Source organism: Ambystoma mexicanum, chromosome 5q (assembly GCF_040938575.1).
Source record: "Ambystoma mexicanum isolate Mex_15411 chromosome 5q, UKY_AmexF1_1, whole genome shotgun sequence".
NCBI lineage: Eukaryota > Metazoa > Chordata > Amphibia > Caudata > Ambystomatidae > Ambystoma > Ambystoma mexicanum.
The window spans coordinates 487,330,008-487,344,275 of NC_090933.1; the positions used below are offsets into that span (position 1 = coordinate 487,330,008).

General features: G+C 39.1%; 1 protein-coding gene across 1 annotated transcript; it reads right to left on the reverse strand.

The window, feature by feature from the left end:
• Nucleotides 1–957: 957 nt before the first annotated feature.
• LOC138497456 (uncharacterized) lies at nt 958–13,769 on the reverse strand. Its single transcript, XM_069620956.1, has 2 exons — nt 13,531–13,769; nt 958–3,884 (listed from the first exon to the last, which is right to left on the reverse strand). Exon 2 carries the CDS (start codon nt 3,830–3,832, stop codon nt 2,042–2,044), a length of 1,791 nt encoding a protein of 596 aa, XP_069477057.1. The 5' UTR covers nt 3,833–3,884; nt 13,531–13,769; the 3' UTR covers nt 958–2,041.
• Nucleotides 13,770–14,268: the final 499 nt, after the last annotated feature.

Consider the following 14,268-nt stretch of genomic DNA (forward strand, 5'->3'; position numbering starts at 1 on the left):
TAAGGTTTCTGGACTAAAGTCTCTGAATTCTCGAGCCTCCTAGTAACCAACTACGGGCATTCTTTCAGAAATTCTAAGTGAATGATAAATGACTTCTTCTCTACTGCTGACCAACACAAATTGAATTGTCTCTTTCTGTGTATACTATGAAATGCATAGTATACACATAGTATAGTATATTTAAAGTACTGAAACAGCCATCTACCTGTCTGTAATCCTTGAGGCTTCCTCCACCCAGCAAATGCAATTCCCCACTAGCAGTACCTCGTCAAAATATACCTAATTGAGCCATTACATCTGGGGTGGTGTTGTAGGGTATTTTGTGGAGATTTGGGGCCTGACGGTATTTTATTACCGCTGAGAAATAACTTAGCAATAATCACTCTTTGTATTCAGATTTGGCCATGTGCAACAATAATACAATGGACATGCATTATTTCAGCACCCAGACCTGCATATTTGGTATACGTGGTTGGTGGTATTTTGGTGAGCATAATTCCCTTGTTTTATTTGTGGCCCCAATGTCCAGAATCCCTTATCTTCGCTTAGATTTTTCGTGTGATCACTAGAGAGACCTCAGACCTGCATTCTAGGGAAACCACAATTTCCGGGGATAGTGTTGGTGCGCCACCATGGGCAAACTCACTGACTTATTTACGACAGAGAGCTATATGTGGTAGTCTTGTGGTAATTTCCACTACCTTATATACGGTAGGGAGCTATGTTCAGAGAGTCTCTCTTCCCGTTGGCTCATGTACCTCCAACAAGTTATACTACAGTCACTCACAATTATTCATACTGATTCTGACATACACACATCTGTCTTAAAATGACCATTGCACTGTTTAAAAATCTCCCCACATCATTGGCATTGTAATGGTAAATAGAAAATAAACCACCCGTCTGTTTTCAAATATTTTCTGTATTATAAAATTTGCATTTAGACATAATCTCATTCTTTACAGCAATAAAAGGGAACAATCAAAGCATTTTCAATGACACACTGCAATTATAGTGGCGGAGAACAGAACTTAAATTGCAACATTAGCACTTGATTAAGACACGCACGGGACTTTCATTTTTCTACACTGACTGCATACTTTCGTGCACACACACAGCTCCCCCAGTTAGGTAATTACCTTATCTGTTTAGAGAATTTTCTCTGTGAATGTGGCTCTCTTGGCTTAACTCCAACAAAAAGGAACGCTTGCCTTCTCAAGCCGGGGTCATTGCCTGGAATTCTCAGCTTTTTCAGATAGGACAGCCTCTGCCAGTGGAAATGTAATTCTTTCAGCTTTCCCCAGTCTCGACTGCAGCAGGACACCCCCACAGCCAGGTCTTCTCCCCAGTAGTGCAGAAAGATGTCTGCCCGTCTTTTTCCCTGCTACTGCCCACTAAAACTTTCCTCTCAGCCCTCTTTATGACGTGTTCCAATGAAATCCATCATCTCTCATCCTCCTACTCTTTAACAATAGCTTCGCTTATACATTTGCAATTGTTGCAAATCTGACTTCCTTCCTCCTGCAGTTACTGTGCACAACAACACGGAGAATCATGCAGAGAAGAGAAAAATCTGCAGACTCATTTAAATGGTTTTCAAAGTATGCCTAATTCTGCAGTAGAGAACACATTTTATTAGTGGGTTATATTAAAATAAGGTTTTATTAGTCAGGTTAATTGTTAATAGATTAGCTGTTAATTTTCAAATGTGTCTCTAGCAATATAGGCATTTCAGGTGAAAAATAGTGTGCATTTTTAAATGAACACGTGTGCTTTTAACTGTAAAAATAGCTTTGCATCTTACATGTTAAAATCGTTTTTTGACTGAATAGCCTGTCTTTCCTTGTTAATCTGCTAACCCATATAGCAATGCACCGCACCCTTGTGGTGGTGCTGCAAAAAAAAAAATGCTACTTGTGCAGTAGTACTGTACTCTGTGCTGTAACATGCCATATATCCTTACATATACCCTCCTTTTGTTTTTAGAACTTGGCTTTAATCCAAGCCAATCTCTAAAAACAACTTGTTCTTTCTTTTTCTCTTAAAATGCATGTGTATTGGGATATCTTTCTCTTCCTGACGTAGTCAGTAAAATCAGTAACATTTTCATTTTTACTGATAGCACAATCAACCATCCACCCATGATTAGCACCAGGATAGCCAAACCCACTATTGAGCGTTCCCCCCAGGTTCCCCAATTAAATCTTTCCACTTCTATTATGCCCAGATTACTAATTGTAATATTGTTTTTTCGCAAATTCATTTTCATAACATGTCTTTCCTTGTGATTCAATAAATATTCCACATCTGGATCTATTGGAAAAGTATCCCTTTGAAAAAAATCGATATTTTCCACTTGGCTTTCCCAAACATCATTTGTTACATGGAACAATGTTAATCCTCCAATTGACACAATTGCATCCTTTGGAACCTGTAAATAAAAAACATTATATTTTACCTGTTTAACCACGTATGTTCCATGGTTTAAATGTACTACCGTCATGTTCTTTAAACAGGTACTGACCAACCATTTACCTCTGACCATCTTAGCCTGTGCCATTTCTTCACTCCCCATATTACTAATAATCACTTCACATCCCTCTGATATACTTGGGTCAGATTTCAATCCACAAATAGCATCTGTGGCATCAGGAACAAACGGTTTACCTGGACACATATAATTTTGTTCTTTAAATGTTACACATGTTTCCAGGTTTGGTATTAAATAAACTTCAGGTTCCCATGACTGAAATGCCACCACTTCTGGAGTCTTAATCTTAATGAATTTGTCCTCTTGCCAAAATCCCACGTTGTGTACCCACTTCGTTTGATAAATAAGTTCAGGGGCTACAAATGGGATGCATAGCAAAAATCCGATCTCTAGTCTTTCCAAGTCCACATATAACGGCATTGCATTCCCCATTTCGAATGCAATTCTTATCTGTATAAGGTCAATTTCCCTCCTGGTCAATCTTTCTATCATTTGCCGAATGATATCCTGCGAAACAAAATACAAGGGAATATGTCCTTGAATCAATTGTGAAACTGCAGTTTGAACTTCTCTCATATAATTCGTTAATAGTCTATCAACAGGACTCATTATGTTCAATATTTCATTTAAAGTTCTGTCATGCTTAAGTATTATTTTAGTCGCCCGTTGCATCACATCCGCTTGTTCATTTAGAATGATTGCAGTTTCATTTATGAACCTTACTTGTTCATCCAGTCCCCCTCTAATTCCATCTAATGTCTTTTGTATTATTTCTAGGTCAATACTCAGTTGTTGTGCTTTAGTACTCAGTGTTCCTACCGAAATAGAATTGGCTGTTGATATTGTAGTACCTATTATTGCTCCAATTATAGACATTACCATTGATATCGCGAGCATCACCGCACCTCTCTTTCCTCTCTTCTTCTTAATGTCTGCTGAATTCACGAATGTTTTTTCCAATTGCATTAATATATCTCTTATTGACTGCTTAGCGTCCTCTTTTCTTATTTCCAGCCACTCTTTAGTCTGTTCAATCTTAATTCCGGTATTGTTCAAATGTTTTTCAATCAAAATCTCAGGATTCAATGGTATGTAGATATTTTGGAAAATCATCCTTCTATCACTCATGATGAATCCTGGTGCTTCTTCTACCGCGATACCAGATGCTGGTCCAGGTTCAATGACAACCTGTGCTTCTGAATTCTTGAAGATCCCTCCAAATATCACTATCGTTAAACATGTCATCGGTATCATCTTCAATGCTGATCGCTTTGTAGCCTTGGTCTTCACCCCTCTTTGGGGCTTTCCCGGAATCCGTCCTCGAGGTCTCCAGGACTCCATCGTCTCCCGTGGCCTCTGGTCCCGGAACCTCCGATCAAATAATGTTAATCGTCTAAATCAAAATAGAAAATAAACAGATTAAGTACATAGCACAATACTAACTTCATCCTTTTGCCAAAAATAAAACATGCTCGGTAAAAATACTTCGTTTTTTTTTTTTTTTTTTTTTTTTTTTTTTTTTTTTTTTTTTTTTTTTTTTTTGAAATTAAACAAAGTTTAAAAGAAAACAAACACATATAAAACAGCATTCAATATTTAATACACTTTCTCTCTGCACACCAACCACGAGCTTCCGTTATATGTGCATTTATTTATTTATTTATTTATTTATTTATTTATTTATTTATTTATTTATTATATATTTTCACATATATTACAGTGTTTATGTGCCATCCTAACAATCAACTTTTTTTTTTTTTTTTTAACTTCTTTGTCACTGCCTCCTGATCACACCCATTTATTTTCTCAAGGGACTCTATCCGTTTCCACATGCTCAAGCTGCCTGATCTCATGTCTGGGATGGCATGGTTTGATTTGATTTACATGGACAAACTGCTCTATTGCTGTTTCACCTTCCTTTTTCAAAATTTTATACACTACAGGAGAGACTTTATCTATAATTCGAAATGGCCCCTGCCAGGCTGCCAGAAATTTAGAATTTTTCTGTTTACTTTTTCCAAAATGAAACTTGTACACCTGATCCCCTACATTGTATTCCTTTACTGATGTCTTTTTGTCATAATATGACTTAGCACTGTCAGCAGCTCTTTCCAGATTTCTCTGCACAAAAGCAAATGCATGTTGCAAATGCCTCCTCAGTTCATCAATATATTCATGAACTGTGGATGCACTCACTAGAGTTTGCTCATGTGTTCTGTATAGTAGGTGTTGTGGTAACACCATTTTCCTACCTGTTAAGACCTCATGGGGGCTAACACCTGTTGCTTTGGTAGGAGTCGACCTGATTGCCATCAAAACCAATGGTAAACGCAAATCCCAGCTGGAACCTGCTTCTGCCACAAATTTCTTTAAAATGTCCACAACAGACCTATTGCTTCTTTCAACTGTACCTGACGACGCCGCCCGATATGCGATATGTAGTTTCCTTTTCACACCTAGTATTTGCCATACCTTACTCATTAGAGTACTTGTGAAATGACTTCCTCTGTCTGACTCAATTCTTTGTGGCAACCCAAACCTTGAGAACACATGGTTCACCAGCAATGTGGCTGCTGTTTGCGCACTACAATCTGGTGCGGGAATGCACTCAATCCACTTTGACATCAAACATACCACACTCAAAATATAGCGGTGTCCCCTGCTTGACCTTTTTAAAGGACCTACATAGTCTATTTGCAAATCTGACCATGGGAGAGTTAGGCCTCTTTTCATCAATGGTGCTCTATGCATTGGTGAAGCAGGTTTAAATTGGGCGCATACTAGACATCCTCTAGTATATAATTCCACATCTTGGGACATATGTGGCCAGTAAGCATAATCTTTTAGTATTTCTAATGTCTTTTGTGAACCTCTATGGCCTGCAGTTATGGCATCGTGTGCATGGTGTAGCATTAGTCCTCTGAATGAAAGGGGTACTACCCACTGTATTTGCCCTGTTATGGACTCTCTAATCATGAGCCCATCCTGTAATCTAATTCGTGTTTTGTTCTTTAATAACACCCTCAACTCTTCTTTTCCCATACAATCATTTTCTGTTAAAGGATTTTTTTCAGGATCTATCAAATGATTATAATAGATTCCCAAAATTTGATCATTCTTTTGTGCCTCAATCAAATCTTGGTCTGGCGTGTCATGACTCCACTGCACCACCGGTTGATCTACCTCCTTTGGTGCTTTAGAACGTGTGACTGCATCAATTTGTATTTCACCCATTAAATAATCAATAGGTAGCAATTCTCCCATCACAGCCCCAATCTTAGCCAGATGGTCTGCCTTATCATTTCCCTCCTTATCCTCTCCTGGTGTTTTTAAATGCCCACGAATTTTTCTCCAGTATATTGTTAAATTATTTTCTGACACCAATTTGTCTATGGCTTGTATCATTTTTCCATGTTTAAGTGGCTTTTTGTTGTATGTAACCATGCCTCTTGCTTTCCAACCAGGCAAATACTCCACAAAGCTATTCCGTGCATAGTCAGAATCAGTCACCAGGACAATTTCACTGAACTTTTTATCAACTGCAGTAGCAATTGCTTTATAGATGGCTGCCAATTCCGCTACCTGACTGCTCCTATCTCCAATCCTCATCCCTATACTAGGAACGCCTTCACATTTCAACCAGACATTTCCTATTCCTGCCACTAATTGTTTATTACTGTCATTTTCAATGTGAAAAGCACAACCATCCACATATACAGTTGGCAAATCCTTGCATGTTTTTTCATCAAAAGCTTTGTGTGGTGATTGTTCAAATTCCTGCAAACTAGCTTCCACTTCCATTTCATTTGGTATTTGTTCAGCTGCACAGTCATGTAAGTCAGCTAACCCTTGAGCAATTGGGCTCTTTTTATTTTGTCCATATCTTACTTCTACGGGAAAACCTTGTAATGCCAGCGTCCATGAAGTGATTCTGGATTGCGCTAGATTGCCTGATCTAATTCTTTTACTCTCTAAAAATTGCAGAGGTTGATGATTTGTTTCAATAATCACCTTTTCTCCCTGAACAATGGGGCGAAAATGTTGTAGCGCCCACACAGTGGTTAATAGGGCCTTCTCACATTCATTAAATTTCATTTCAACTTGGGAAAATGCCTTACTTGCATATGCAATGGTTTTGTGATTCAAATCGTGTTTTTGTGATAACACTGCTGACATACAATGTTCAGAAAAGCCTATTTCTATAAAGAAATCCCTGTCCTTTATGGGGTATGCTAAACATGGTGCCTTTACAAGACATTCCTTCAATCTAGCCACTGCATCAGACTGCTCTCTTTCCCATCTCCAGGGAGTATTTAGTTTAAGCAGTTTAGTCAATGGTTGAGTGATTTCTGCATAATTCTCAATGAACTTTCTGTTATAGCCTGTCATCCCTAATAAACTTTTTACTCCTTTCACATTTTTAGGATCTTTTAATCTTTGTATGGCCTCTATTTTCTTCCTTTGTGGATTTAGCCCATGTTCAGTCACTTCATGCCCTAGAAAGTTCACTTTTTTCTTGCACCATTGTGCTTTTTGCAAAGATACTTTGGCGCCTGCTTTCTGCAATTGGCCAAGCACATGTCTTATTTCATCAAGATGGCTTTTAAGGTTTTCATTTTTTATCAAGACATCATCCACATAAACTATTGTCCCTCTTTCCGCTGCATCCGGCATGGCCTTTCTCAAAAATATGCCAAATTCACTCCCACTATTGATGTACCCGAACGGAGCTCTAAGCCAGGCATATTGAGTCCTGTCAAATGTAAAGGAAAATAGGTGTTGTATCTCCTCTGCCAATGGCACACACCAATATCCAGATGTGAGATCTAACGTGGTAAATACATTTGAACCATGTATCTGAGCTAGGCCCTGATCAATGAATGGTAGTGGCCATCTATATACTGGTACTCTTTTATTTAACTCTCTTAAGTCTGCACACAGCCGCCATTGACCATTTGGCTTTAACACACCTAAAATAGGCGTATTGGATGTGCTATGAATGGGCCTAATTATTCCCCGTGATTCCAAATTTTTAATAATCTCTGCCAATGATTCTAAACATGCCAGCGGTAGTCTATACTGGCGTACAAACACTGGATTTCTGCTACAACCTTCTGGTAGTGTGGCCACATGTAAATCAGTTAAACCACAATCATAAGCATCTTTTGCAAATACATCCTTAAACTCCATAAATATTTCCCTCAGATTGCGTCGATCCTCATCGCTGTTACATGCATCCGCTAAGGAGATCTGCTCTTCTACCATTCTGGAAAATTCTGGAAACTCTTCTGGTAAAGGAATCTCAGCGCTTTCCTCTAACTGTGTGGCTGTGTCTTTTTGTAGAGCTGCCACTTTCAAATATTTTGGCAGATCAGCTTCCACTTCAATGGGCTGATTTCCTGTTTCATTTTCATTTAAATTAAATATTATGCAATCCTCTTGATGGCAGCACACTGTCTCATTTGAATCATAAGGATACACAGAATGAATTTTAAATATTCCTTTGGGCTGAGAGTCCAGGTGTTCTGGTAACTCGCCCTTGGCATCTACATATTTTTCAGGAATATTCCCAATCACCATGTTATTTAAATCTGCCGTATAATGTGATTTTTGTATGGCCATTCCTAATGGGGAGTTTTCCTCTAAATGAACGTCCTGACAACCTTTATTATTTACCATGATTTTTACAGATCCCTCACCAATGTCTACCAATGGAATGTATTCATAATCCAGGCCTTGCTGTTTTATGGATTCATTCAGGCATACAAATGCATCAGAGCCTTTCATCTGCTGTCCATTTTTGCATTTCAGTGTTATTGCAAACTGTTTTGTAAATGCAGGAACAATAGTATTTTTCCTCATCTGTAATTCGACTGCATAAGGAACTAGTTGTGCACAATGATAAGCCCTTCTTTTGTCTTCAAATTCAGGCGCCGGCCCACCTAGGCGTGACCATATTTTTTGATTAAGGAAATCTAACACCATACACATTCTGTGCATGATGTCATTGCCCATGTAAAATTCATTTTGTGCTCCACTCACTATCCATACATTATGGTAAATTGCTTTCTGCCCAATGCTAATTTTAAGCATGCATCTGCCTGTAATTCGGTTTTCAAAGTCTGGACTGTCCAACCCAGAAACATATTGGTTTTTAATCCTAAATTTCGGGATTTCTTCCCTCTCCATAATTTTTTGCAACAATTTCTCATTAATGAAACTCCTTTCATGTTCAAGCGCTAAAGTGGCTTTTATTGTTTTAAGATAATCATTTATACCAGCGTGAACCCATGGTTGCTCATCTTCCATGTGTATCTCTGCCAGAGTGGTAATGTGTTTTTCTGAATCTGTTTTAGGAACAATATTCTGTTTGCATGTATTCTCTTTTAAATAGAAACGTAATGTGTGTTCGTCTATGGCAGTCTGCCAATCTTTCCTTGGGTCCAAGTATATTTGTACAGGTAGTTTTTCATTGTCGCTCTGATCTTTGTCTTGACACCTTAATATAACAGTGACACTAGGTATGCAGCTATTCTGGAGGTATACCTCCACAGCATCATTTGTTTTGGCAATGGTGTGACATTCTTTTATATTGCTGTTTTGGGATTTTAGTTTCTTAGGCCTCAATGGTTTTTTGGTTAAGGACCACAGCACTCCATTCACCCCATCTATGAGAGGAGACAATCTTTTCAGGCAATCTGTCCCCATCAGAAATGGAATTTCACAAATAGATGTGATCAATACCTCTTGTTTCATTCTGTGCTTTCCTATTTTTATGTCAACCTCAGTTACACCTATGATGGGCACCTCCTCCCCATTAAAGTTATGCACTGGGCCTTGATTTGCCTTCACTGTGATCTGACTCTGTGGAGGCCTCCCTTCATTGATACTCTTTACCAGCTCCTTGGACATAATTGTGGCCTGTGCGCCAGTGTCAATCATAGCAAAGGTGTGGCATTTTTCTTCTACAATGATGGGTGCATAATATCTGTCCTCAACTTCCTCTAATACACATAAGAAATGTGAATTCTTACTGATTTCAGGGCTCACCTTTCTCAGGTCTTTTTCACTTTTGGCTAAGCACATTGGTAAATGAAAAGACATTTTTCCCTCCTTTTTACCCATTTCTGTGCGAGATATTTTATTCATTTCTCCATGTTCAGAGGTTTTTTGGAGTGTGGCCACCGTTCGCCCATCCATCTGGGTAACATCAGAGACCACATTACAACCTTCCAACTGAACATGTGTAACAACATTATTCAGCAATTTGTCATTTTTTAATTCTGTGCATTTGTGATCATTTAGTGTAATACCAGCCCTTTCAGCCTCTTCAAAAATATGTGGCTCAAAGAATTTTTCAGGTGATTGACTTGTACCCTCCTTGTGAGTATTTCCTTTTTCTGTCTGTGTTTGGTCATTGTTTTGCTTGCCCAGGGAAGGAGCTATGGCATCCCCACTTACTCCCTGTTCACTGGTATTCCCCATGCATGAGTCATTTTTCTTAAATCTGTCCCTTTGTTCTTTTGGAATTCCTAATGTTTCTTTTTCATTTGTGCAAATCTTTACTGTTTTATTTAGCTCTAAGTTAAACCGTACCTCTTTTTTAGAAGTATTTACACTTTCCATCACAATTTCATTTACTGGTACTTTCATTTTTAATCCATTAGTCACCTCAGAGTTGTCATGCAAAATTATATCAGAGCAATCTGTCATTTTGGCACTGCAGTTATCATGAGTACTTAGTCACTTTTCGGAAGCCCCCCGGTCATTGCTATGGCCATCAGCCCCCTCTTTGGAAGGTTGTTTTTGCGCTGTATAGAGCTTTCCTATTTGCTCAGCTAACATTTTCACTTGGGCCTCAAGGCATTGGAACCTTTCCACCTCTCTAGGATCCTCTTTCTGTGGCCTAGGTCGATATTGGTTGTTTTCCCCCTGATTGGATCTATTCTGATACCTCTCAGGTGATTGATACCGGTTGGGATGGTTTCTGAACTCTTGATTCATTTGTGGAGGGGAGCGGGTTGCACCCATCCTTTGATTATAGTCCCCTGGTGGGGAATCATTGTACTGGCGTGGACTGTAGTTCACGTTTTGCTTCATGTCCTGTCTCTCAGATTGTGGGTACTGGCCCCTATATTGATTTCCATTATCAGTAAATCGATCCACATATCGGGGCCTATCCTGATTACCATATATCATGGTGCTGGGATCAAATCTGCTCTGTGTCCCCAATGACTGGTAGGGACCATCATTTCTTTGATCTTGATTTTGTCTCTGGTTATTGTTCATACCTGCCATATCAAACCGGTATCTTACCCGGGGTCTATCTCCTAAATATCTAGGGCTGATGTAGCTCTCTCTATTACTAGGATCATGTGATTGGAACATTGGTACAGGAAATGGCGATCTTTGTTGATTACCCCTTTGTTCAGGTGTCACATTATTTTTACCTTGGCTTTGAGCAGACTCAAGGGACATTTTGGCTGACCTGATTTCCATTACTGTGGCTGAGGGTTCTTTAGATTTAGGCCTAGTATCTTTCATTTTATCACTTTCTCTACCCTGACAATAGAGTACCTCATATAGCTTGGTGCTTTGATGTACAATCCATTCAAGGGACTTGTCACGGTCAAATTCACGGACCAATTGGGATATGATGTCTTTCTGTAGCCCATAGAAGTATGCGGTTTTAAACTCATTGGAATTTGAGTCAAAAGATACATCAAAGCGAGAGAATGCTCTTTTTAAGTCTTGTAAAAATTGGCGAGGTGATGTATTAGGTCCAGCAGTAATAGTGTACGCAACTTTCTTTGCCTCCTGCAATGACTGAAAAGGAGAAAAATGGCGCCTAATTTCTTTTTCAAACTCCAGCCATGTCATATTCTGCTGTTCATTTAATCCCCTTATGATGCTGGCCGTCGGGGCATCTAAAGTTAAATGAAAATATTGTCTGTACTGTTCCTTAGGTATCTGGAGCGCTTTAAAAATGTCATGCACCGCTTCTAAGTGATCCTCAATGCAGCATTCACCTCCCTTTTTAAATGGTTTGATCAGGGCTTTAATGGATTTCATTATTTTTATGGGGCTACTTGTTGCAATGCATGGAATTGCACTATTTTGTGATTCAATCCTGTTTTCAGGTGTATGAGATTGGTGGCTGCCCCCAATGGGAGTATCAAATCCCCCAAGGGCGCTGCAACCAAGTTCAGTCACCGGCCCTGTCACTGGGGCACTAGCTCTTTGGGCAGAGCTAGAATTCACCTCCACTCCATTGAAGGTGGTACCCTGCCGCCTCTCCTGTGGCCTGGGAATGCACATTTGCTGTTCTAAGTCCTTACACTTTTTAAGGAGTCTGTTGGCTTCATCATGCAAATAATTATTTTCATCACTCATTTTATTAATTGCCTCCTGCATATCGCACATTTGCATTTGGCATTCATTGAACTCTTTATTTCTCTTGTCTCTTTCTTGAATCATTTTAATCATTTCTTGTTCTACACTCTGGAGATCACCTTCTTTTTCGCAATGTTCTTTTTGTAAAATCTGCATTTCTGAAACAACCTCATCTTTATCCTGCCTAATGTGATCCACTAAGGCTTTTAAGTGTGTCAATTCTTGCTCACTATCTTCAAATTGTTTCTTGCTTTTGGATAACTGAGTATCAAAGTCTCTGCATTTTAATTGCATGTCTTTTTGGCATACATCCAATTCTGCTCTCAACATTTCCTGATTTTTACTTGCCCCATCTAATTCAGTCTTTAACCTGTTAATTAGCTGAGTATCATTCTCTTGCATTCGCAGTGACTTGTTTAAAATAAACCATATTTTGCCGCATAGCCGTATTAAACAGTCTTTCTCTGCACTTTTATCGGCTGCATTCAATAATCTTGTAAGGCAGACCTGAATTATGCTGCCTTCTGCAAAAATATTGTCTAGTTTTTCTTTCTGCACCTCACCCTGAATGCGGTTACTCCATTCTAAGGTACTGTTCGAAGACCAATTCCCATGTGCAAATAACTTTGCCTCTAAATATTGCACTAGATCTGAGAATGTGGTTTCCCTTTGTGACATTCTGAAATTCGTTTTTAGTGGCACACTGCTATTATAAAATGGGTTCCCTTTAATGTGCAAATGGCAGTGTGAGACACGCTTGCCACGCCCAGTAGGTACTCTATGATCACTTTCCCGGCCTGCAACGCACCATAAATATGTAGGGTATTTTGTGGAGATTTGGGGCCTGACGGTATTTTATTACCGCTGAGAAATAACTTAGCAATAATCACTCTTTGTATTCAGATTTGGCCATGTGCAACAATAATACAATGGACATGCATTATTTCAGCACCCAGACCTGCATATTTGGTATACGTGGTTGGTGGTATTTTGGTGAGCATAATTCCCTTGTTTTATTTGTGGCCCCAATGTCCAGAATCCCTTATCTTCGCTTAGATTTTTCGTGTGATCACTAGAGAGACCTCAGACCTGCATTCTAGGGAAACCACAATTTCCGGGGATAGTGTTGGTGCGCCACCATGGGCAAACTCACTGACTTATTTACGACAGAGAGCTATATGTGGTAGTCTTGTGGTAATTTCCACTACCTTATATACGGTAGGGAGCTATGTTCAGAGAGTCTCTCTTCCCGTTGGCTCATGTACCTCCAACAAGTTATACTACAGTCACTCACAATTATTCATACTGATTCTGACATACACACATCTGTCTTAAAATGACCATTGCACTGTTTAAAAATCTCCCCACATCATTGGCATTGTAATGGTAAATAGAAAATAAACCACCCGTCTGTTTTCAAATATTTTCTGTATTATAAAATTTGCATTTAGACATAATCTCATTCTTTACAGCAATAAAAGGGAACAATCAAAGCATTTTCAATGACACACTGCAATTATAGTGGCGGAGAACAGAACTTAAATTGCAACATTAGCACTTGATTAAGACACGCACGGGACTTTCATTTTTCTACACTGACTGCATACTTTCGTGCACACACACAGCTCCCCCAGTTAGGTAATTACCTTATCTGTTTAGAGAATTTTCTCTGTGAATGTGGCTCTCTTGGCTTAACTCCAACAAAAAGGAACGCTTGCCTTCTCAAGCCGGGGTCATTGCCTGGAATTCTCAGCTTTTTCAGATAGGACAGCCTCTGCCAGTGGAAATGTAATTCTTTCAGCTTTCCCCAGTCTCGACTGCAGCAGGACACCCCCACAGCCAGGTCTTCTCCCCAGTAGTGCAGAAAGATGTCTGCCCGTCTTTTTCCCTGCTACTGCCCACTAAAACTTTCCTCTCAGCCCTCTTTATGACGTGTTCCAATGAAATCCATCATCTCTCATCCTCCTACTCTTTAACAATAGCTTCGCTTATACATTTGCAATTGTTGCAAATCTGACTTCCTTCCTCCTGCAGTTACTGTGCACAACAACACGGAGAATCATGCAGAGAAGAGAAAAATCTGCAGACTCATTTAAATGGTTTTCAAAGTATGCCTAATTCTGCAGTAGAGAACACATTTTATTAGTGGGTTATATTAAAATAAGGTTTTATTAGTCAGGTTAATTGTTAATAGATTAGCTGTTAATTTTCAAATGTGTCTCTAGCAATATAGGCATTTCAGGTGAAAAATAGTGTGCATTTTTAAATGAACACGTGTGCTTTTAACTGTAAAAATAGCTTTGCATCTTACATGTTAAAATCGTTTTTTGACTGAATAGCCTGTCTTTCCTTGTTAATCTGCTAACCCATATAGCAATGCACCG